Consider the following 27016-nt stretch of genomic DNA (forward strand, 5'->3'; position numbering starts at 1 on the left):
TTTTCAACATAGACCCAATATAACGATACCTCCCGATTTTCGGTACTTTGAGGATTTTACTTAAAATGTTTAACCGAACGTAGGTCCATGTTTTGGTATAGCCCCAAAACAAACCTCCCGATTTTCCGTACCTTAGCTTTATTTTTGGACGAACTTTCTATAATTTGAAATTTAAAAGCCAACAAAAATTGTTCATTTAAGTTCATATTTTCGTATAGCCCACATACCTCCGAACTAGCTGTTAATGACATTTGAAGTTCCCACGTTATGTACCGATTTTCGGTATTTTGAGTATTCTAGCTACAATTTTTAACCGAATTAGGAGTTATTTGACATTAAAGGCTCCCATCAAAAACTGTCAACATAGGTCCATGTTTTATTATAACCCCTATATAACGGTACCTCCCAATTTCTCGCCCACCAAAAATTGTCAACATACATAGTTAGACATAGGCACCATAAAAAAGGGCCTCCCGAATGAAGCATTTTATGACATTTTAACGTACCCACTTAAAGTTGGGGACAGGAATGAAAACTAATTATTCCATTTTAGTTCAGAATATTTTACGGTGGAGGGTATGAAAAGTTCGGCCCGGCCGAACTTAACGCTTTTTTACTTGTTTATGTTAGAACATCTTTTTCATGGGTGGAGAGAGGATGTTTGTCAACGAGAGTAATAACAGTGCTCTCACGGCTGCGGAATGCTGTTTTATAATAAAGAGTTGTGTGTATTGTATAATAGAAGACGTAGAAGCGAAGGAGGGGGCTTTGGTGCTTTGATGGTGTGTATGCGTCAAACTCGTGTGATTCTTGTTTCGTTGTTGTTAACCAACGTAGTAGGAGATAAGGAGGATGAGAAGAAATGGTATGAATTATTTTGTTTTCTCTTTTTTCAGTGTTTTAGTTGCCAGCGTAGCGTCAAGACGGTAAAGTGAGTGAATTAATCAGTGTTTTGTGTTTTCCTAAAGAAATTGTGTTTTTAGTAAACTAAATGTCCAATACATTTTATAATTTAATCGAAAAGTTGAATGGAATTATTTTATTTGACAAGGAAGAAATCGCATTTAATATTGGTAATTACATGCATATGTATATTTGAAATATGGTATATCCATATTTATTTATTACATAATCATTTGATTCCAGATGCCGATTCCCCACTGATGATGTCAATTTGAGTAAAATTTGTTTTATTTCACAACTAAGGAGAAGCGTTCAACTACGTTTCTATATATTTTTCTTTTTAAAAGTGTGACTATTTACAAATTATTTCAATCAGTTTTTCTTTTATTAAAGTGTGTTATGTATTTCTTTGGAATTTTGTATGTACCTATGTATGTGTCTTTGTTGCTCTGCTTTTTTTCTATTTCCTTCAATAAAAAACACCCCCATTTATAAATGTGTCTACATGTTAGAAATAGCAAGTGAGCGCTTGCTGAGAGCAAGAGAGCATACATTTCAAAGTGTTATACATTGAAATTTACGCTCCCTTGCTCTCAGTAATCGCCCACTGGTGCATGTGTTTGTTTTTTTTTTTTTTGTGGCTTTTGGGTTTGTATTTGTTTGCACCCAAAAATTTAAATTGTTTGCACCCAAACATATAAATTGTTTGCACCCAAACATAAATTTGTTTGCACCCAAACATATAATATGTTTGCACTCAAACATATATTTGTTTGCACCCAAACATATATTTGTTTGCAGGACCCAAACATATGTTATGTTTGGGACTGTTGCAAACATATATTTGTTTGCTGCAAAATATGTTTGGGACATATGTTAGAGAGGCCGTTTTTTCTGCGTGTAGGAACAAGTTAAAAATGGTTCATGTTTTATTCATTTTCAGTGGTATATGAAATTACCCTCGGAGTCGACTCCGTAGTAGGAATCGCGAATAAAACTGGCCTGGTGTCGGAGTCGAAGGAAAAATGGCTCGACTCCGAAGCCCTGCATAATACACGCTGTTCCAACTCGGCCTTAAAAGTATGCCCCATATGATTGTAGCTAATATAAATCGGGGTGTTCTCATTGATATTCCTTCTGGGATGTTTTGTGACAACACAAGAAGTAACTTTAAAATTGATCAAGAACGTAATATATTTTTGAAAGAAATATTACCTAGGATATGCAATATATATTTCTCCGATTTTTCTCTTGAATTGTGATTTTGCACATATGTGAGCCAGAGAGACAGTTAGGTGGACGATAGGACTTCATTAATCAGTACACGCAAAAAAAAATCGGCCTCTCTAACATATGTCCCAAACATATATTGCGGCAAACATATATATGTTTGGGTGGAAACAAATATATGTTTGGGTGCAAACATATATATGTTTGGGTGCAAAGATATTTATGTTTGGGTGCAAAGATATATATGTTTGGGTGCAAACAAAGATATGTTTGGGTGGAAACAATTTTATGTTTGGGTGCAAACATTTTATATGTTTGGGTGCAAAAAATACAAACCCAAAAGTCACAAAAAAAAAACAAACACATGCACCACTGGGCGCTTACTGAGAGCAAGGAAGCGTAAATGTCAATGTAAAACACTTTAAAATGTGTGCTGACTTGCTCTCAGTAAGAGCTCACTGGCTATCTCTATAGTATACACACAAATGTTGTGGTTTTTTATTAAAAGGCAAAAGAACAACAAACACATAGGTACATACAAAATTCCAAAGAAATACATAACACACTTAAATAAAAGAAAAACTGATTGAAATAATTTGTAGTCACACTTTTAAAAAGGAAAAATATATAGAAACGTAGTTGAACGCTTCTCCTTAGTTGTGAAATAAAACAAATTGTCCTCTTAGTTGAAATCATCAGCGGGGAATCGGCATCTAGAATCAAATGATTATGTAATGTAATAAATAAATATGGATATGCCATATTTCAAATATACATAAGTATGTATGTATGTAATTACCAATATTAAATGCGATTTCTTCCTTGTCCAATAAAATAATTCCAATCAACTTTCCGATTCAATTATAAAATGTATTGGGTATTTAATTTACTAAAAACACAATTTCTTTAAGAAAACACAAAACACTGATTTATTCACTCACTTTACCGTCTTGACTCTACAAAGGCAACTAAAACACTGAAGAAAGAAAAAAACATATAATTCATATCATTTCTTCTTTTCTTCTTCGTTGGTTAACAACAACAAAACAAGAAACACACGAGTTTGACACATACATGCCACCAAAGCCCCCTTCTTCGCCTCTACGTTTTCTATTATACAATACACACAACTCTTTATTATAAAGCAGCATTCCACAGCCGCGAGAGCACTGTTATTACTCTCGTTGACAAACATCCTCTCTCCACCCATGAAAAAAATGTTCTAACATAAAAAGTATGTTTTACCCAAACATATCAAATTGAGATATGTTACAAAATGTTGCAAACATATATTTGTTTGGACCCAAACATATATTTGTTTGCAACCTGTCCCAAACATATATTTGTTTGCAACCTGTCCCAAACATATATTTGTTTGGATCCAAACATATTTCTAACATAAATTTTTCTGCGTGTAGGACTTTGTTAGATTGGGTAATCGGTCTCTGAAATCCATTATTTCGAGGATGTTCATTAGTCATTAAGCTGATGTCACAAAAGCTGAAGGTATTTTGTGGAAAAGCATTCAGGGCAGATTACATAGTTTTCTAGTGTTATTAAAGATATATGTTTTAAAATAGCATCTTTAATTTCATCCAATTTCGCAGATATTACCCATCAATAACAACAACATGATTTCATTCTCTGTTTGTCACCATGTTCAAACATTTGACATCGTTGAGATTTAATTCACCCCAAAAGAATTAAAAAGCAAATTACACCAAGGCAAGCTTAAGTCTACACTTTTCTAGGAAAAATCTGAAAAATAACCAAATAGGTAGATGTACCACTCAGACATTTATAACTTTTTATTATTACCCCTTATTTCTTTAACTGTTGTGTATAGTACCTTTTTTAACAGTTTCACCTTTGGTAATGCATAAAGTGCAAAAGAGAAAAACCAATTAAAGTTGTTAATTAAAAACACTTTAGTAAAGTTTTCACTTTGTTCGGATACAGAGGGATGAGATATGAGGTAACGAAGATGGACGAGAAGTAGGTATTCGAAAAATAAATATCCAAATAAATATAAGGCAAAAATAGAGAAAAGCAAATACGAGTATGTACTTTAAACTTTTACTATCTGTTAGTGTTTACGTTTCGACACCACAATGAGAAACTCAACTAAGGAATTTAAATTTTGCAAAGAAAAATAAATAAAAGTAGAGAAAGGAAGGCAAGTGTTTGGGAAAACTGGGGATAATGAAACGTGGTGTTAAATAGATCAAACATACATATGTACATATCTTGAGTATGTGGCAAACATTGATAGAAAAGTTTTATCTTTTTGTAAATATTTGTTTTGTTTGTTTCTTTCTCAAATAAACTAATGATTGCATTACACCATTGAGAGTATGTTTTTAAATAAAAGATGTTAAGTTGCACTCATCTTAACGGAAGATGGTTAACGGAAGAAACTCGCACAAAGTTGAATTTTTGTGAAGAAGCAATGTCCTCAAAGGCCCCCCATCGATCTCATGTGTGCATTATGAGGTGGACCGGTTAAAATAATCACACCGTGTATGCCTAACACATAAGCTTTCAAACCATACTTTAGAACGAGGTATATTCCGCTTTTTGATTCGGAACCTTTGGTACAAATAAAGTTTCAAAGTTTTATGAAATACAGTCGAACTTCTCTATAACGTAGCAGTTGGAGCCGACGAAATACTAGGTTATAGAGAAACCGACGCAAAATGAATTTTTAAGCAAGAAAATGAAACCAGTAGTCATTGGAAATTCGAGCGTTGATAAATGAGTTTTGCTTCTCCTTTTAGTCGGATTTCAATAAAAACAAGTAAAAAAGCATTAAGTTCGACCGGGCCGAACTTTTCATACCCTCCACCATAAAATATTCTGAACTAATATGGAATAATTAGTTTTCATTCCTGTTCCCAACTTTAAGTGGGTACGTTAAAATTTCAGATAATGTACATAAAATGCTTCATTCGGGAGACCCTTTTTTATGGTGCCTATATCTAACTATGTATGTTGACAATTTTTGGTGGGCTAGAAATAGGGAGGTACTGTTATAATAAAACATGGGCCTATGTTGACAGTTTTTGAGCCTTTAATGTAAAATAACTCCTAATTCGGTTAAAAATTTTAGCTAGAATCCTCAAAATACCGAAAATCGGTAATATTATAACCAATTCGGTCTATAAATGTGACTTAAAACGTCAAAATACCTGAAATCGGGCGGTAACGTTATATGGGGCTATTCCAAAACATGGACCTATGTCCACAACTTTTGTTATATAAGTTTATTGACACTTAAGAACCCTAAATGTCAATTAATAGCTAAATCGGTCTGAAAATGTAGATAAAAACGTCGAAATACCGTAGATCGGGGGTACCGTTCTATGGGGGCTATACCAAAACGTGGACCTATCTCCACAACTTTTGTTATATAAGTTTATTTATACTTAAGAACCCTAAATGTCAAATTATAGCTAAATCGGTCTGAAAATGTAGCTAAAAACGTCAAAATACCGTAAATCGGGGGGTACCGATATATGGGGGCTATACCAAAACGTGGACCTATGTCCACAAGTTTTGTCATATAAGTTTATTGACATTTAAGAACTTTAAATGTCAAATTATAGTTACATCGGCCTGAAAATGTAGCTAAAACGTCAAAATACCGTAAATCGGGGGTTTTATGGGGGCTATACCAAAACGTGGACCTATCTCCACAACTTTTGTTATATAAGTTTATTTATACTTAAGAACCCTAAATGTCAAATTATAGCTAAATCGGTCTGAAAATGTAGCTAAAAACGTCAAAATACCGTAAATCGGGGGGTACCGTTATATGGGGGCTATACCAAAACGTGGACCTATGTCCACAAGTTTTGTCATATAAGTTTATTGACATTTAAGAACTTTAAATGTCAAATTATAGCTACATCGCACACTGTGACTTTCTTAACATTTAGGTGGCCAAAATTGGAAAAATTCATGTTCGCCGATCTCCATGATTTTTTATCATGTAATACATAAGAGTATATGTAATTTAAAAATGTTGCGAAAAAACAACAAAAACAATAAGAATAAAAATGACGGCTTTCAAAATTGAAATATGAGAAATTGTAAAATAATATGTTTTTTAGAGTACAAAATTTAGTCAAATTGTCGCTGTTGTAAAAAATTTCGTACCGATACTACTTATTATATTATTATTAATTCTTGATAATTAATAGATTTTTAATGTAAATGGTAAGTTTTGTTGCATTATAATATATATTTGATAAAAAATTGTGTTGGTCAAAAAATCTCTAAAAACAAGGGGAAAAATCAATAAACAAAATATTAAATGGAGTGCGTAAAAAAAGTCCACCAAAGTCCAGCAGAGTTATTTTGCTAAAAACAATACCCGAGGAACCTAGTATCTAAATACAAAAAATTGGCTGCAACTACTTGCCCCTTTCGGTTTTACAGAAAGATTATAATGGCGATTCCAAGAAGTGCACTTTTTGAGGTTTGGCTTGAAAACAAAAATAGTGCCGGAAAATGTGCATTGTTGAATTATATAACTAACCTTATTGGAAAGGACGTTGACTATCCAAAGTTCAAAAAAAGTATAGAGCGTTTGTGTTATCGTTTTAATAAAAAATGGGATTCATCACATCGACTTAAAGCCCGTTTTTTTAAGAAGGAAGCTACTTGGCTGGCTGAAAGTCAGGATTTCACATTTTGCCTTCTTGATGTTGGACCGAGTACTTCCCAATACAATAACAGAGCTGTAGGAAGACCTGCAAAGGAGTTCAGTGAATTATCTCACCGCTCAAAAAGGCGGGTAGCTAAAAATCTTGTAAATGCTTTTGATTCTGAACACTTGTTAATGGCAGCTGAAATGAACTTGTGATCATCAGGAAAAAGAAACTCAGCGGAAATAGTTCATCAATTATCAACAGCATCCCCCTCAAAAGGCACGGCTCTCAAAAAAGCACAAACATCCACAAAAAGTTCAAAAGTATTGTCTTCAGACCAAGCTCTTGCACTTATTATAGATACCGGCTTATCAACTAATGAATACGATTTGCTTAGACAACATTTGGCAAATATTAGTTCAAAAATATCTCCGTCATATAATTGTATTAAAACTTCAAAACTTTCATGTTATCCTGAGAAAATTACAATATCGGAAAATCAAGCAGATATTGAATTACAGTCACTAATTGATCACACATTATCTCGACTTTGCGCTACTCCATCAGTGTTAAATATACTTGAATCCTCTAAACTAAGTGAGATAAATGCAGTTTTTAAATGGGGTTGCGATGGGGCTACACAAGTCAATTATAAACAAAAATTTTCAGCAGAAAACCAATCCGATAGTAGTTTGTTTTCTATATCAATCGTACTTTTGCAACTAAGTTCAAAAATTGACAGAAAAGAAAAAATAATATGGAAAAATCCAACTCCAAATTCAACCCGATATTGTCGTCCTATTAAGCTCGTATTTGCCAAGGAAACACGTGAACTTATTACTAAAGAGGTTCAAAATATTAACAGTCAAATTTCTAAATTACAGCCAACTCTAATTAGAAATGAAAAAATAAATATTAACATAAGCAGTACGCTTATTTTATGTATGATCGATGGCAAAGTATGTAATGCATTATCGGCTTACAGATCAAGTCAGGTTTGCTATATATGTGGTTCTAAACCAAGTGAAATGAACAATGTACAAGCTCTTGCCGGAAAAAGTGTCGATAGTTCAATGCTTAATTTTGGAATTTCACCACTTCATTCATGGATTCGTTGTATGGAATGCATGTTGCACATAGCTTATCGGTTAGACATACAAGTTTGGTTAGTTAAAGGCGAAGAAAATAAAAATAAAGTCAAAAAAAGAAAAGAGTATATCCAATCCAGATTTAGAAAAGATGTGGGTCTGTTAATTGATATGCCTACGGGAAAAGCAGGTAACACTAACGATGGAAATACTGCGAGGCGTTTCTTTGAAAATTCTGAAAAAACATCAGAGATTACTGGCATAGATATAAACTTGCTAAAAAGATTCCATGTAATTTTGTCTTGTCTTGGATCCGGCAACCAAATAAATCCCGTTGCCTTTGAGAATTATGCAAAAGAAACAAGAGAACTTTATTTGTCTAAATATCATTGGTATTGTATGCCTGTAAGTGTACACAAAATTCTATTTCATGGCAAAGAAATAATTGAGTCCTGTATTCTGCCAATTGGTCAATTATCTGAGGAATCCCAAGAAGCAAGGAACAAAGATACCAGAAACTACCGTGAGTTCTACACCCGTAAAACGTCCAGAATCGATACAAACACAGATATTTTACATAGACTGCTGATTTCATCAGACCCCTATATATGTAGTTTGCGAAAACTTCCAACGACCTCAAGAAGAAAAACATTAAATCCAGAGATGCAATCTTTACTATTGGAGCCACTAGAAGAAGAAGACCTTATTACGGATACAATGAATTAATCTAATTTATTTTATGTCTATATTTTAATATAATATAATCTATATTTCATCTAAATTAAAAATATGAATAAATATTTTATTTTTGTTTTAAATGTTTTTATTATTTTCTTTAATTTTCTTGTACATTGATTCTTTTTTTATTAACTGCTTCAAAAAAAAAAAAACAATAAAAATATTAAAAACAACAATAAACTATATTTTTAATTAATCTTTGTGTGTTTTATAATTGCATTTCATGAACATTACACATTTTTTTACTAATACGCCCAAAAGTGGGCGGACCACGCCCATTTTTTTCATACAGCATCTTTTGAGTATTGGGGCTGTATGTACCAAGTTTCACTTCGATAGGTATTTTAATACCACAGTAATTAATTTTGGCCACCTAAAATTGGAAAAAGTCACACTGTGCATCGGTCTGAAAATGTAGCTAAAAACGTCAAAATACCGTAAATCGGGGGTTACCGTTATATGGGGGCTATACCAAAACGTGGACCTATGTCCACAAGTTTTGTTATATAAGTTTATTGACATTTAAGAACTTTAAATGTCAAATTATAGTTACATCGGTCTGAAAATGTAGCTAAAACGTCAAAATACCGTAAATCGGGGGTTTTATGGGGGCTATACCAAAACGTGGACCTATGTCCACAACTTTTGTTATATAAGTTTATTGATACTTAACAACCCTAAATGTCAAATTATAGCTAAATCGGTCTGAAAATGTAGCTAAAACCTTCAAAATACCATAAATCGGGGGGTAGCGTTATATGGGGGCTATACCAAAACGTGGACCTATGTCCACAACTTTTGTTAAATAAGTTTATTGTCATTTAAGAGCCCTAACTGTCAAATTATAGCTACATCGGTCTGAAAATGTAGCTAAAAACGTCAAAATACCGCAAATCGGGGGGTACCGTTATATGGGGGATATACCAAAACTTGGACCGATATAGCCCATCTTCGAACTTGATCTTCCGACGGCTAAAAAAATGGTATTCCCCAATTTTCAGCGAAATCGGTCAACAAATGCGACCTGTATGTTGCGAACGGACGGACGGACGGACATGCATAAATCGACTCAGAAAGTGATTCTATGTATATGCCTAGAAGGAACTATGGGTCTATCTCGCTTCCTTTTGTATGTTACATACAAATGCACTAACACATAATACCCCTTACCACATAGTGGTGTAGGGTATAAAGACCATTGATGAATGTGTTTTGTTTCACATTTATTGTGTAAACTGAAATGAAATCCGTTCTTCAAAAATGTGTTATAGAGAGATTATTTTGTGTGAGAATTTCCTCTTGTGCATTTAAAAAATTTTCTTATATAGAAGTAGTGGTCAAAAGTCTGAACTTTAAATGTCAAATTATAGTTACATCGGTCTGAAAATGTAGCTAAAACGTCAAAATACCGTAAATCGGGGGTTTTATGGGGGCTATACCAAAACGTGGACCTATGTCCACAACTTTTGTTATATAAGTTTATTGATACTTAACAACCCTAAATGTCAAATTATAGCTAAATCGGTCTGAAAATGTAGCTAAAACCTTCAAAATACCGTAAATCGGGGGGTAGCGTTATATGGGGGCTATACCAAAACGTGGACCTATGTCCACAACTTTTGTTATATAAGTTTATTGTCATTTAAGAACCCTAACTGTCAAATTATAGCTGCATCGGTCTGAAAATGTAGCTAAAAACGTCAAAATACCGCAAATCGGGGGGTACCGTTATATGGGGGATATACCAAAACTTGGACCGATATAGCCCATCTTCGAACTTGATCTTCCGACGGCTAAAAAAATGGTATTCCCCAATTTTCAGCGAAATCGGTCAACAAATGCGACCTGTATGTTGCGAACGGACGGACGGACGGACATGCATAAATCGACTCAGAAAGTGATTCTATGCATATGCCTAGAAGGAACTATGGGTCTATCTCGCTTCCTTTTGTATGTTACATACAAATGCACTAACACATAATACCCCTTACCACATAGTGGTGTAGGGTATGAAGACCATTGATGAATGTGTTTTGTTTCACATTTATTGTGTAAACTGAAATGAAATCCGTTCTTCAAAAATGTGTTATAGAGAGATTATTTTGTGTGAGAATTTCCTCTTGTGCATTTAAAAAATTTTCTTATATAGAAGTAGTGGTCAAAAGTCTGACCAAAAAGCCAGAAACAAACCTTTGGAGCAGAACACATTGTGAAAACACGGGACAAACTGCGAATTTCAATGATGTGGAAATTTTAACCCAAGAAACTAAATCCAAACGCAGATATGTACATGCTTGAAATGCTACATATAATTAATGTACCAATAGAAAAAAGTATAAACTATAAGATGGACACAGAACACTGTGCACAAATTTACCGAAACACTATAGAAAAATAAAACAAAAAGCATAATTTAGTTAAAAAATACTCGAGTGAGAAAGAGGATGTGTCGGATAGTTGTATACTAGAAAAAAAACTAAATGTAATTATCTTTTAACATTTATATTTTGTGTTTATATTTTATATCAAAAAATTCGTTATCCGTTTCTTTTATAATGGAAAAATCCCTGATGATAAGTTTCGAAGAAAGTCGAAATATTGGAAAATAAAAATTATGTAAAACACAAAACCCCTTGTTTTTAATTATTCTGACCTAAAGCCAAGCAAAGAAATAAAAGTTTAAAAAAGGAAGTTCGTTATAGAAAAGTACGACTGTATGATGTATTGAAGTTTTTATATCTATTATATAAAACCGAAATGACGTTCGTTCGTGAATCAAAAACTCGACCAATTCACAACCGATTTGTTCCGCGTTTGTTCTAAAATATTTGTATTTATCTAAGGAAGGTTTTGACATATTTTATTTTTTGATATCGCGAAAAAATCCGCGGATATTTGCAAAAAATATATTTTGAAGAAAAATGTTCAGCGTTTATTAGTACATCGCCTGAAAGTAACATTGGCTATATAAATCCTTGAAATTCCACGTTCATCGGGAGATATAGCATCTGATTCGGAGGTACAATAACAAATATATATGATGAGTGCGAATATCTATAGAACGGTAAAGGATATTGCCTCCAAATTTGGAGTGTGTGATGGAAATTGTTCAAGGAATACATTTGCCAAATTATACTGAAATCGGTTCAGATTTGGATATAGCTCCCATATATATTTTCGGCCGATTTTAGGTATTTGATGCACCAAACACGCTATGTATATCCAATTTCTATGAAATTTGGAATGTGTGATGGAATTGTACGTAGAGATAAGCGTACCAAATTATATAGAAATCGGTTCAGATTTGGATATAGCTCCCATATATATTTTCGGCCGATTTCAGGTATTTGCTGCACGAATCATGCAGTGTTTATCCAATTTCTATTTAATTTGGCATATGTGGCGAAATTGGATGTGGAAATAAGTATGCCAAATTATATTGAAATCAGTATAGATTTGTATATGACTCCCATATATATTTTTGGCCGATATCATGTATTTGATGTACCAACCACTCGAAATTTGGTTCGTGTTACAGAATTTGGAGTAGAAATAAATTTTCCAAATTATATTGAAATCGGTGCAGATTTGAATACAGCGCCCACATATATTTTTTAGCCGATTTCATGTACTGGATACACCTAAAACCATATATATAGCTTTCTCAGAAAGATTTCCCTTCTTAATGAAGAATGAAAAGAAATAACTGCAATTGAAATGTTGCATGCAATCCCTGCGGGAACTTTTTAACGGTAATGCAAAAGTGACAACACATTTCTTAATATATAAACCATACAATTATAAAAGTAGCCGATGTAAATTCAATTAACATTCCAAAAAGTTTATGTTTTTCTAATTGTGTTTCCTTTCAAATAATGGAAATGTATAAAATACTGAATGTCATAGATGAAAAGTTTAATTTTTATGTGTGTCTGCGTACTTCCTATTTTTTTCTTTATATAACTGTCAAAATTGGAAACATTTGTAATACGTATTACAAATTATCGTGTACGCAAATTATAGAAGGGAAACATTCATTGAAATATCCGATTTATTGTGAACAACAACAAAACAACAATCTTAATAGAATGCCCAGACGAAGTAGAAATCACAACTTTGGTCGACGTACGAATAGTGCGAGATTAACAGCTGCCGTAAGATCTGCACTAAGCGATGAAGAACGTTCGCAACAAAGTCAAGCTGCACAAGAACGAATGGCACGATCGCGTTCTCGATTAAATGAAGAACAGCTACAAGTACGGAATATCGAAGATCGAGAAAGAATGAGACGTAATCGGTCAGGTGGACGATCATATCTGGATAATTTGTCGCAACGAGTACGTAGACAATCGCGTGTTAGATTAGAATTGAATCGTGCGGCATTCAATTATGATAGCACGATTGATTATAGCTCGCTTCCGGATGTTGCGATTGGAACAATGAACAACTTTTGTGTACATTGCAATGCAGTTAAATTCAAAACGGAAGCGCCAGGTTTATGTTGTGCAAATGGTAAAGTTAAATTACCTGCCTTAAATCAACCACCAGAACCATTACGAACGAACGAAGTTTCGGGTACAACACCAGAATCGAAACATTTTCTTAAGAATATTCAGTCATACAATTCCAGTTTCCAAATGACTTCTTTCGGCGCAACAAATATAATTAGTGAGGGCAATTTCATGCCAACATTTAAGGTAATTAATTAGTTCTGAGAAATGTGCAATTATTGTGATTCTCATTCTGATTATTATTCTTTAATGCAGATTCAAGGTCAGGTTTATCATCAAGTGGGGTCATTGTTGTCATTTGCTGATGCCAATTATCAATTTTTGCAAATATATTTTATTGGAAATCAAGCCGAAGAACTAAATCAACGATGCTCTATCTTTCCAAATGTTAGAAGACAGATAGTTTCAGAACTGCAAGATCTATTTCATCAACACAATGAATTAGTTAGATTGTTTAAAACGGCATTGAATAGAATACCATCTGATGATCACAGAATTGTTATTAGAGCTGATAAAACACCGGTTGGGCAACATGAACGAAGATTCAATGCACCGACTATCGACGATGTGGCAATTGTAATTGTTGGAGAACAGTTTCACCAAAGAGATATTGTTATTCATCGCAGAAATGATCAACTTCAACGCGATTCTGAGCTTCACCGCTGTTACGATGCTTTGCAATATCCAATTTTGTTTTGGGAAGGTGAAGACGGTTATAATATCAATGTCAGAATGCATGATCCTTTAACTGGTAATAACTGAAAATATTACGTTACAAATAACAACTGAAACATCATAAAGTTTGGCCGTGCCGATCATTTATACACTACACCATCGGGCGGTACCGTTATGAAAGTATAGACTAACACCAAATTCAGCCATTTTGATAGTATAATGAGACAAAAAAAACAAAGATATCGAGTTACCGCTTATGGGGTGTTATTGAATCGTATATCCATGTCTAACACTTTTAGTGGAGAAATTTGCCAAATGTGGAAATTACTACCAATTCGGTTGTCAAATGAGACTAATACCTTCAAAATTCCGTAAAGTAACGCGTCGCTTTATATGTGGATATACCAAAACGTGGATCTATATAAGAAATTTTAGTAGAAATGATTTTTAGCCTATGGAATCACTAAATAACAAAGTACAACCTATTCGGTGTGCAAATGGGGCCAATACCTTCAAAATGCCTTAAAACGTCGACGCGTCACTTTGTATAGGGACTATGCCAAAACGTAGACCAACATAGGGAAAGTTTTTTCGCGCCTACAAATTTCTACAAAATTTTATTGACCTTCTTCAATCTGTTCGGAAGCTAAAGTCATTTTCAAAGGTAGAATTGGCTATATCGATGTTGAATTGCACGCTGATCAGTAGTGCGATTCTCTAACTCATTTTTTGAGTTGAAATATTTCGGTAATGTTATCGCTAAGTTCCACCGATAGAAAGAGTGCTGTCAACTTATATTTGAAGTTTTCATGCATAATTTTGCGTTTTAATTTTACCGACAATTGTCGGTAACTCAAAAAATGAGTTAGAGAATCGCACTACAGGAATATATATACTTTGCGGGATTTAAAATGATTATTTTGAGGAGTTACAGGAGGAATGACAATCTTTATATACCGTCCATAATATGGTGGAGGGAATACAAATAAAATTTTAATGGTTCTTTAAAATTCAATTTCAGGATTGGAAACAAACAAAAAGGTCAGTGCAATGAACTATTATGCATACAGATTAATGATACGTAGGAATGAGAATAATCACATTTTGAAATGTCAGAGATTGTTTCATCAATATGTAGTTGACATGTATGCCAAAATTGAATCTGAGCGCTTAAACTATATTCGATTTAATCAAGCAAAATTACGTGTGGAGGTGTATATACATTTGCGTGACGCTGTGAACAATGATGCTAATATTAACCCAAATGACATTGGTTCGGTAACAATTTTGCCGTCTTCATATACAGGTAGCCCACGACATATGCATGAGTATGCACAGGACGCAATGACTTATGTTAGAAACTACGGTCGTCCGGATTTGTTTATAACGTTCACCTGCAATCCACAGTGGACCGAAATTAAAGAACATTTATTGCCAGGTCAAACACCTATAGATCGGCACGATATAACGGCACGCGTATTCAAACAGAAGCTAAAAGTTTTAATGGATATGATTGTGAAACATAAGGTGTTTGGTGAAGTACGATGCTGGATGTATTCAGTAGAATGGCAGAAAAGAGGTCTTCCACATGCTCACATCTTAATTTGGAACGTGAATAAAATAAGACAGGATCAAACACCTATAGATCGGCACGATATAACGGCACGCGTATTCAAACAGAAGCTAAAAGTTTTAATGGATATGATTGTGAAACATAAGGTGTTTGGTGAAGTACGATGCTGGATGTATTCAGTAGAATGGCAGAAAAGAGGTCTTCCACATGCTCACATCTTAATTTGGAACGTGAATAAAATAAGACAGGATGAAATTGATGCCATAATATCCGCCGAAATTCCTGATCAAGCTACCGATCCAGAATTATTTGAAGTTGTCACCAAAAATATGATACACGGTCCGTGTGGACAACTAAATATCAATTCGCCGTGTATGGTTGACGGAAAATGTTCTAAACGTTATCCAAGAGATTTGATTGCTGAAACTATTACCGGCAATGATGGTTATCCGTTATATAGGCGACGATCTACTGATGATAATGGCAAATCGACAACTGTGCATATTCAAAATCAGGAAGTTGAAGTTGACAATCGATGGATCGTTCCTTATTCCCCGCTGTTATCGAAGACATTCAAAGCTCATATCAACGTTGAATTTTGCAATTCAGTAAAATCCATTAAATATATTTGTAAATACAAAAACAAAGGAAGCGATATGGCTGTTTTTGGTGTAGCTGACCCCAATCAAAATGATGAAATAACTCAATTTCAATTAGGACGATTCGTTAGCACTAACGAAGCTGTGTGGCGGATTTTTTCATTCGCAATCAATGATAAACACCCCACTGTTGTTCAATTAGCGGTACATCTTGAAAATGGTCAACGTGTGTACTTTACAAATCAAACTGCATTGCAAAGAGCAGCATCACCACCACCTACAACATTGACCGCTTTTTTTAATTTATGCGAAAGTGACACCTTTGCAAGAGGATTGTTGTATTATGAAGTTCCAAAATACTACACGTGGAATAAATCACTAAAAGTTTTTCAAAGGCGTAAACAAGGAACACCAGTTGAAGGTCATACAAATCTGTTTTCAACAGATGCATGTGGACGGCTATATACAGTTCATCCCAATCATAATGAATGTTTCTATTTACGATTACTATTGATCAATGTTCGTGGACCAACATCATTTGATAATTTAAAGACAATTCATGGACTTATGTGTGCAACATTTCGCGAAGCATGCCAACAATTGCATTTACTTGAGGATGACACTCATTGGGATGCTACACTTGCCGAATCATCCATTATTGCTCCACCTCATCAAATTAGGACATTATTTTCTATAATAATAGCAACATGTAGTCCATCAAATCCTCTTGAATTATGGAGAAATTATGCAGACTTTATGTGTGAGGATATTTTGAATCGAATGCGTAGATCCACTTTCAATCCGAATTATCCAATGTCATCAGAAATCCACAATGAAGCATTGATAATGATTGAAGACATTTGTCTTGCAATTGCAAATAAAGCATTATCACAATTGGGTATGGTATCGCCAAACCGCCCAATGCACAATCTGTTAAACCGAGATTTGCAACGTGAACATAATTTTGACTTTAATGAGTTAGGTGCATTTGTTGAATCACATTTGCCGAAGTTAAATGCACAGCAAAGAAACATTTACAACACACTGATGCAAACAGTTACAAATAATAACGGTGGATTTTATTTTTTAGATGCACCTGGTGGAACAGGGAAAACATTCCTCATTTCAATAATTTTGGCAACAATCCGTTCACAAAATAAGATAGCATTGGCTCTTGCATCATCTGGAATAGCTGCCACATTGTTAGATGGTGGTAGAACAGCACTTTCCGCACTTAAGCTGCCTTTGGATATGAAATTCAATGAGAATCCCACATGTAATATCAGTAAGTCATCTGGAATGGCAAAAGTTTTGCAACAGTGTGCTATTGTCGTGTGGGATGAATGTGCAATGGCACATAAAAAATCATTGGAAGCTTTTGACAGAACCATGAAAGATCTAAGAACGAATGGACAATTATTCGGTGGAGCCTTGGTATTGTTGGCAGGGGATTTTAGACAAACTTTACCTGTCATTCCCCGATCGACTGCTGCTGACGAATTTAACGCGTCTTTAAAATCTTCAATTTTGTGGAAATATGTAAAGAAATTAACGCTAACAACAAATGTACGTGTTCAATTACAAAACGACGTATCGGCTGCTGAATTTTCTGAGCAGTTGCTAAAAATTGGAGATGGAAAAATGCCGATAGATAATGAAACAGGGCTAATCACGCTACCAACTGATTTTTGTCGCATCATTCAATCAAAACAAGAGCTAATTGAAAGAGTTTTTCCAGATATTGCACAACAACACAAAAATCATCGTTGGTTGAGTGAACGAGCTATATTAGCGGCAAAAAATAAAGATGTCAGTGAAATTAATGAGGCTGTTTTAAAGGAGATACCAGGCCAATTATTCACATTTAAATCAGTGGACACCGTTATGAATGAAGATGAGGTGGTCAATTATCCCACAGAATTTTTAAATTCACTTGATCTACCAGGACTTCCACCACACAATCTACAATTGAAAGTTGGAGCACCTATTATTATGTTGCGGAATCTGAATCAACGAAAATTGTGTAATGGCACAAGACTTGTGGTAAAGAAAATAATGACCAATGTTATTGAAGCCACTATTTTGAACGGAAAATTTAAAGGTGAAGACGTCTTAATTCCACGTATTCCAATAATACCAACAGACATGCCTTTTGAATTTAAACGTTTGCAGTTCCCAATTCGACTTGCTTTTGCTATGACAATCAACAAATCACAAGGACAATCATTGCAAGCGTGTGGTTTAAATTTAGAGAATTATTGTTTTTCACATGGACAATTGTATGTAGCCTGTTCACGTGTAGGGAAACCTTCAGATTTGTTTGTGTACGCACCTAATGGTAAAACCAAAAATGTTGTTTACCAAAGAGCTTTACAATAAATTAATTTAAAAGAAAAATTTGGTGTTTTTGTAGTTATTCGATTAATTTGATCGATTGATTCGTTCGCATACATTTCGATTTCTTCAGCATCTGCATATTGGTATCCGTTCACGTGGTTGTACATGTTTCTATGGTACCCGATACGGTTTACAAATTCAGATTTAACGTCTAGCGAAGCAGACGGGGTCCGCTAGTATATAATATTTATTAACGTAATAACTAGGATTATCTGATTTTGTAAATATTCTGAAAGAAATCGTTATGCATTTTATATGATATTTTCTCAACTTAGAGCATTTAGAGTAAGGTGCAACTAATAAAAAACGCACAGAAACGCAAACAGAAATGCTATCGAACTTTCTTAATCTTATATTACGTACATGCTCTCAGGAAACTACTCCAAAAATTTCATCTGCCTACATTTGCATTTTTTCATGCTATCACTAATTTTATAAATCCATTTTTTATATGAAAATATAATGTGCTGTAACGGGCTATATGCGCCATATTCAGTGTAATAATATATGAGGGTGAGGTAGCGAATATACTTTACCCCCACCGCAAGTTTTTTAAGGTGCCGAAGTATTACAATTATCCCGACTAATGTGCTATAGTCCTTATTTTTCATAATTGCAGCAAAAATCTGCATATTTTTTGGCTCTTTATAACAAAAATGATATCTTTGGTAACCCCAGACAACATTCCGAACCAAACGCTGCACGTACCGTTGCATACTGGGTGTAAATGTATCCCTAAATTATTTATTAACCACTTCGGATGAGTCATTGAGGTGAAAATCCTATTTGAAAGATAAGTTACGAGGCAATTTTAAGTCAACAAAATACGGTAATCTGGTCATTAGCATGCTGGCATAATGTGTTAAAAATATTTTACATTTATCTCAACAACTGGAGCATTTCCGTATGGATAAAAATTTGTGTGCACCATTTTTAAACTATACAATTAAACGAACTTTTTGTTCATATGCGCCTGATAGTTTTTCAGCAGTATAAACTTTTTTCTCCAAAAAATGAGTAATATCGATCGGTTTCAATGTGAAAATATACTTAGTTCCATACAAAAGCTAGCCAAAGTTCCATAGGCCTTCCATCAATGTATGGTGCTTTTCAGCCCTTCTAAAAACGATCTTTCGTCTAAATTTTGCTTACTTTTAAATATTATATATTCAAATATTGGAAACAGTGCTTAAATTCGTCGTTATCTGATTGTGCTTAAAAGCGGGCCTGTAAATCCTACCAAACTGTAAGAAATTCTACTCGCGGGGTGACACAAAAATTTGTTCGTTAAAACGTAGTTTCTTATAACCGATGTTCGTTATTTCCGAATTCTACTGTGTAATTCTTTGTTTTAGCTTAGTTTTGCATATAAAGCACTAAAAATTCATAAAAAGACTGTAAGTGCACCGCTTTTAATTTTTGCCTCAAAAACAGGTGAAATTACACATTGTGCAGTGGTCGAAATCACTGATCTAGCGGCGCGAAATTAATAACCTGCAAATGGATAAAAATGGACTACACATGAACAACATCGGCTAATATTTTGGAATAGGCCCCATATAAGGGATCCTCCCGATTTTCGGTATTTTGAGGATTTAAGCAATACTTTCCTTCCAAATTAGTAGTAGTTTGGTATTTATGTGGTCACTATACTTTTCCGCCAAAAATTGTGGACAATGGTCCACGCTTGGGTATAGTCCATAGCACAGTGGATGCGCCCAACAACATCAACAAATTCATATCACCATTTTAAACATTTGAAGACTCAAGTCGTTTCTAAATATTTAAAATTTTTCAAAAATCAACTTTTTTGCCATTTTTAGCGGTTCCTAAGGAGAAAAAGGCTTAAAACATAAATAATTATTTTAAATTGATAAAAAAATGTTTGCATTATAAGACAGTTTCTGAAAAAAGGACTATTTATTATTCACGACTTAACGTAAATTGAATGATTTAGTAAATCTCTTAAGCTTCGTTTTCCTACTTATAACAATTCCTCCAATTTGCAAGGGTTTCCAAATATTAGTTATAAAATTGGTCAAAATAAAAATCTTTAATATATATGTATGGATTTCCAAGCATATGCCAGAATCGTAACTAGTACCAAAATAAAGCCAAGGGTCTGTAGATTTTAAAACTTTTTGGACTTTTTGCGGACATTTGCGGTTTTAGCAGCTATGACCAAAACTTTAGGCCGGTTTTTATGTGCTGGGTTTATATATTTTTAGGTAATTTTATTATCCTTTGTTACATTTATGTTCAATATAATGTTGTTTGTGCTATTAGTGATTTCTTGTAGTATTGTATTCTGCAGAAGAGGGTGATTAAATCTTATAATGTACCGATAAATGGATGGTAACCCTATATGGAGGCCGTGGTCAAAAGTAGACCGATATCACATTTCTTTTCTGAACTCTGAGTTCATTATTACCCAGCAAAATGTTTGTAGCCAAAGTACATAGTAGTTGAATCATGAGTGCAAGTGATTTCGGACTACATCTTTTTACGTGAAGGAAGTCATGATTTTTACAATGGCATGGTGCAGTGAGGATACTGTAGTTTGGTAGTATTTCTAGCAAATTTGAATATGGCTCGTCTTATGAAATTGGAATATAATGACTATAAAAACAATGGTTATATCTCAAATATATCATTACAAAAGGCAATTGATAGCAAATAAAAACAAATAGGATATTACTTTTTATGGAAGAAAATAGCTTTTATTACTCAAAAATACCCAAAAACATCTTAATAAATGCTTCTTTACTCACTTATACAGAATTATGCAAAAGACGAGAATAAGATGCAAAATAGACAGCATCCTCGCTGCACCATGCCCTTGTAAAAATCATTGCTTCTTTCACATAATCAGATATAGGCACTTGCACTCATGATTCAAATACATTTTTGGCTACAAACAAAGATGCAGTTCGCAATCATTGCAGTCATGATTACTTTTTTGGATACAAACCATTTTTCTGGTTAATTAAAATAATATAAAATAAATTGTTTTTGTGTTATTAAATGTTTTATTTGCAAAAAGTTATTATAAATGTAAACATTGCTAAAATGTGAACATTTTATTAAATGGATTCAAATCAGGCATTGTCAAAATGTGAAGAACGTAATGCATTTTTCATGACTCTTGACTTCAAATAAATGTTGCTGGGTAAAACCTATTGGGTTTGAATATCTGGTTAACATCTACATAAATAAATGGAGCTATAAATAAAATGGGAGTATACCAAGTCATTGATCAATACTGATAAGGAGGTTTACTATACAATAAGAACTCCTGTACCGGTAGCAGTAAAATACTTCAATTCAGGATGATTCGTTACATATTAAGCACGCGGAAATTTGGGCCTAGGACTGCAATATTTTTGTTACAGTGTTTTTAAGTCAATAGGACCCATTGATAAACATTTCAGTTCGATATATTATATAGAAGTATTTTTGTCACAACTTTCCATGTAAGTGCCACCACTGTGCATAGGTACCCTTAAAGATTCCTCCCGATTCCAGTATTTTGGGGGATTTCAGCTACACTTTCTGACCAAATAAAGTGCAATTTGGTATTTGGGGTTCCCAATAGTTACAAACATTCTCCACCAAAAACTGTGGACATAGGTCTATGTTTTCGTATTGGCCCCATATAGCGGTACAACACAATATTCCGTATTTTGAGGATTTTTTTCCAAATTTTTAGACGAAATAAGCTGAGTTGTAGGTTCTCGTTGGTTATACGTCTTCTCACACAAAAAATTATGAACAAAGGTATAAGTTTTGATATAGCCCCCATATAACTGAACCGCCCGATTTTTTGGTATTTGGAAGATTTAAGCTACATTTTCCAAACATTTAACAGCAAGGTTGCGGCTAGTTGCAGATAATTTTGGTTATTCAGAATCTAGGAGGTTCCATTTAATTCGTAAAAAATGGACTGACCATTACATAACATTTGTAGTTACGCTCCATTTAATAAAAACATATTACACTAAAAACACAAGAAAAACAAGTAAGCCAAGGCTATAGTCGGACGGGGCCGACCATGTAATACCCTACACCTTTACCCCTGGGATTTAGCTTTCCACATACCAATATTTCTTTATGGAACAAATAAACTTATTGTAAGAAATAACTTTGTGGATTCTGGTACCTTATCCCAGCCAGCATTTTTTTTAAAATTTTAATCAAATTCGAGTCTTTTTTGATCCGACTGCATGATTAAAAAGCTGGAATATGAGCACATTTTCTGATCATAAATGACTCCTTTGTCGGTAGGAAAACATAACCTCAGGCGACTCGTCTAAGCAAATCACAAATGAGTCTTCCTCTGCATTAGTTTCGAGTCATTTTTGCCCATTTTCTGATAGTATATAAAGTCTTTTTCGAGTCGTATTTCAATCATTTATTGGTGATTTGTTGATTACTTTGGGACTCTTTTTCGAGTCTTTTTTGGGTCATGTTTATAATCGTTTATGAGTCTTTAGAGAGTCATTTATTAGACAAAATAAATTAAAAGAAATTTCTATTTATTCTTTTTTGTTTCTTTCCTTTGTTTTGTTGTCTTTTCTGCTTTGTTATGTCTTTTAATTATTCTTTATGCTGAACATGTGTTGTGTTTGTCTACACTCTTAATATTATACGTTACATTTATATCAAAGTTTTGTAGAAAGTGTATATGAGAATTATTTACAACAAAACAAAAGTAAAACAAAACAATCAGTTTTTAATCACCTAACTGTTCAAAATATGATCAGAATATACATAATTATAATCACTTTTCAAACACCTGTATGACCCTTTTTTGATTAAGCATTTTTCAATCTTCCAGATGATCAAAATGTGACAATAAATAACAAAAAATTGTCACATTTTAAACACCTCAATGATTTATTTGTGATTGCTACTCATTTGTTGTTGTATTTTGAATTGAACTCTTTTTAATCATTACAGGGAGTCACTTTCGAGTCCCTTTCTGATCATACAAGTGACTTAATCAGTTTTTGATCACCAAAAGGACTCTAAAAAGACTCCTCAATGTGATTTTTGAACAAACAGTCTTCTAAATGCTATCTGGGATTACACAAACCTTAAATAATAACATAATAATTGTTTCACAAACATCCCAAAAGGGACAACGCTCAATGATATGGGACCCGCAGCTTATCTCCGAGTCCGAACGGCGCACAGTGTTGCCGCTTCCATACAAAGGTGGACAAAAATAGAAGGAGTTGACCTAGGTTGATGAAATTTTGCACAAGTACTTATAACGGCATATGAATGAAAAATGTCAACTTTGGTTCATATCAGATTTAGATATAGCTAGAGTTGTGCCAAAGGAACTATATGGAACTATCTCGTTCTCTTCGCAGTTCCAATGGCCCACCTTTTTTCTTTGAACAAACTGCGTATACTTACTATCACACGTTATATTTAATGATGTTACTCATACGCTTTGGAACTAGTACCAGGAACTAGGAACTAGATGGCCCAACTCTAGATATAGTCCCCATATATATCTTTCGCCGATTTTGCCATAACTCGGTCAATTTTGATCAAATAGGCCTAAAATTTAATATGTGATACTTTCCTTGGCCCCTGAGTAGCTCTACCGATTTCCACAAAAATCGATTCAGATTTGGATATAGCCATCATATATATCTTTCCCTCAATTTTGCTCGAATTGTCCTCAAATTTAATATGTGATACTTTCCTACTTAGCTAGTCTGTGTGTATTCACGAAAGTTTTATATAACTCACAAAATTTTGTTCTACCAATTACGAATAAAATCAAATTTTTTCATTTTTATAAATATTTAATTCATCACATTATTGTTACTTAAAACATATTAACTTAAAAATAAAATAAATATAAGTATGTATAAATATGTAACCCACTTATGTTTTGTGCGTAGAGACACAGGCTATTTTTATTAATAGTGTTCCGTTTTTTACACATTATTATAAAAGGACCCTATGAATGAAACAGTTATGTTATATGGACGTTCCTTCATTGATTTTGTAGATTCAGGTATAGTAATAAACAATAATGTACCATTGAGTGGGCGAGAGCCATGCGGTTGTGTGCACTCGTGAAAGAAGCATGTTGCAAAAGTTGTTCAAAAAATTGACGTAGCACTCGAAATTTGCGCATATTTTGCGTTTTTTATACCCTCCACCATAGTATGGAGGGTATATTAAGTTTGTTTTTCCGTTTGTAACGCATTGAAATACTCATTTGCGACCATATAAAGTATATATATTCTTGATCAGGGTAAAATTCTGAGTCGATCTGTGCACGTCCGTCCGTCCGTCTGTGGTAATCACTCTAGCATCCACAAAAATGGAGATAGGACGCTGAAATTTTGGGAAAATGCGTCTTTTGTTTGCAGGCAGGTCAAGTTCGATGATGGGCTATATCGGTCCACGTTTTGGTATAGCCCCCATATAACGGTACCCCCCGATTTACGGTATTTTGATGTTTTTAGCTACATTTTCAGACCCATTTAGCTAAAATTTGACATTTAGGGTTCTTAAGTGTCAATATACTTATATAACAAAACTTGTGGACATAGGTCCACGTTTTGGTATAGCCCCCATATAACGGTACCCCCCGATTTACGGTATTTTCACGTTTTTAGCAACATTTTCAGACCGATTTAGCTATAATTTGACATTTAGGGTTCTTAGGTGCCAACAAACTTATATAACAAAACTTGTGGACATAGGTCCACGTTTTGGTATAGCCCCCATAAAACGGTACCCCCCCGATTTACGATATTTTGGCGTTTTTACCTATATTTTCAGACCAATTTAGCTGTAATTTGACATTAAGGGTTCTTAAGTGTCAATAAACTTATGTAACAAAAGTTGTGGACATAGTTCCACGTCTTGGTATAGCCCCCATATGACGGTACCCCCCGATTTACGGCATTTTGACGTTTTTAGCTACATTTTCAGACCGATTTAGCTATAATTTGACATTTAGGGTTCTTAAGTGCCAATAAACTTATATAAGAAAACTTGTGGACATAGGTCCACGTTTTGGTATAGTCCCCATATAACGGTACCCCCCGATTTACGGTATTTTGACGTTTCTAGCTACATTTTCAGACCGATTTAGCTATAATTTGACATTAAGTGTTCTAAAGTTTCAATTAACTTATATAACAAAAGTTGTGGACATAGGTCCATGTTTTGGTATAGCTCCCATATAACGGTATTTTTACGATTTACGGTATTTTGACGTTTTTAGCTACATTTTCAGACCGATTTAGCAATAAATTGACATTTAGGGTTCTTAAGTGTCAATAAACTTATATAACAAAACTAGTGGACATAGGTCCATGTTTTGGAATAGCCCACATATAACGTTACCGCCCGATTTCAGGTATTTTGACGTTTTAAGTCACATTTCTAGGCCGAATTAGCTATAATTTGATATTTAGGGTTCTTAGTGACCGAAAAACTCATATTCGAAAAAATTATGAACATAGGAACATGTTTTGGTATAGCTCAATATAACGGTGCCTCCCGATTTTCGGTATTTTGGCATTTTAACCTACAAGTGTTAACCGAATTAGCTGTAATTCATACATTTGACATTTGAAGTTTTTAGTGGTCACCACACCTCTCCACCAAAATTGTCAGAAATTTTGGGAAAATGCGTCTTTTGTTTGGAGGCAGGTCAAGTTCGATGATGGGCTATATAGGTCCACGTTTTGGTATAACCCCCATATAACGGTGCCCCTCGCTTTACGTTATTTTGACGTTCTTGGGGTTCTTAAATGTCAATAAACTTATACAACTAGTGGACATAGGTCCATGTTTTGGAATAGCCCCCATATAACGTTAACGCCTGATTTCAGGTATTTTGACGTTTTAAGTCACATTTCTAGACCGAATTAGCTATAATTTGATATTAAGGGTTCTTAATGACCAAAAAACTTATATTCGAAAAAAATTATGAACATTGGTCCATGTTTTGGATTAGCCCCATATAACGGCACCTCCCGATTTTCTGTATTTTGAGAATTTTACCTACAAGTTTTAACCGAATTATCTTTAATTTGAACATTTGACATTTGAAATTCCTAGTGGTCACCACACCTTTCCACCAAAAATTGTCGAGAAAGGTCGATGTATTGATAAAGCCCCCATATAACGGTACCTCTCTATTTTCAGTAATTTGATGATTTTAGCTACAATATTAAACAGAACTAGCAGTAATTTGACATTTGAAGGTTGAAGTGGTCACCACACATCTGCATCAACAATTTTCAACATAGCCTCAATATAACGATACTTCCCGATTTTCGGTACTTTGAGGATTTTACTTAAAATGTTTAACCAACGTAGGTCCATGTTTTGGTATAGCCCAAAAACAAACCTCCCGATTTTCCGTACCTTAGCTTTATTTTTTGGATGAACTTTCTGTAATTTGAAATTTAAAAGCCAACAGAAATTCTGCAACAAAAATTGTTCATTTAAGTTCATATTTTCGTATAGCCCACATACCTCCGAACTAGCTGTTAATGACATTTGAAGTTTCCACGTTATGTACCGATTTTCGGTATTTTGAGGATTCTAGCTGCAATTTTTACCGAATTAGGAGTTATTTGATTGAGTTATTTGACATTAAAGG

The 27016-nt window shown here is 34.0% G+C and overlaps 1 protein-coding gene across 1 annotated transcript; it reads left to right on the forward strand.

The window, feature by feature from the left end:
• Nucleotides 1-15492: 15492 nt before the first annotated feature.
• LOC141392248 (uncharacterized) lies at nt 15493-21211 on the forward strand. The gene is made up of 2 exons (XM_073965200.1): nt 15493-18012; nt 21146-21211. The coding sequence occupies exons 1-2, from the start codon at nt 15493-15495 to the stop codon at nt 21209-21211; spliced, it is 2586 nt and encodes an 861-aa protein (XP_073821301.1).
• Nucleotides 21212-27016: the final 5805 nt, after the last annotated feature.

This window comes from Musca autumnalis, unplaced genomic scaffold (assembly GCF_047663935.1).
Source record: "Musca autumnalis isolate F117 unplaced genomic scaffold, ASM4766393v1 scaffold_2, whole genome shotgun sequence".
Lineage (NCBI taxonomy): Eukaryota > Metazoa > Arthropoda > Insecta > Diptera > Muscidae > Musca > Musca autumnalis.

Coding starts and splice junctions, on each gene's coding strand:
- LOC141392248 (XM_073965200.1), top strand. CDS start 15,493: ATGGATATGATTGTGAAACATAAGGTGTTTGGTGAAGTACGATGCTGG. Junction 18,013..21,145: donor GTAATGGCACAAGACTTGTG/GTAAAGAAAATA, acceptor TCACTTATACAG/AATTATGCAAAAGACGAGAA.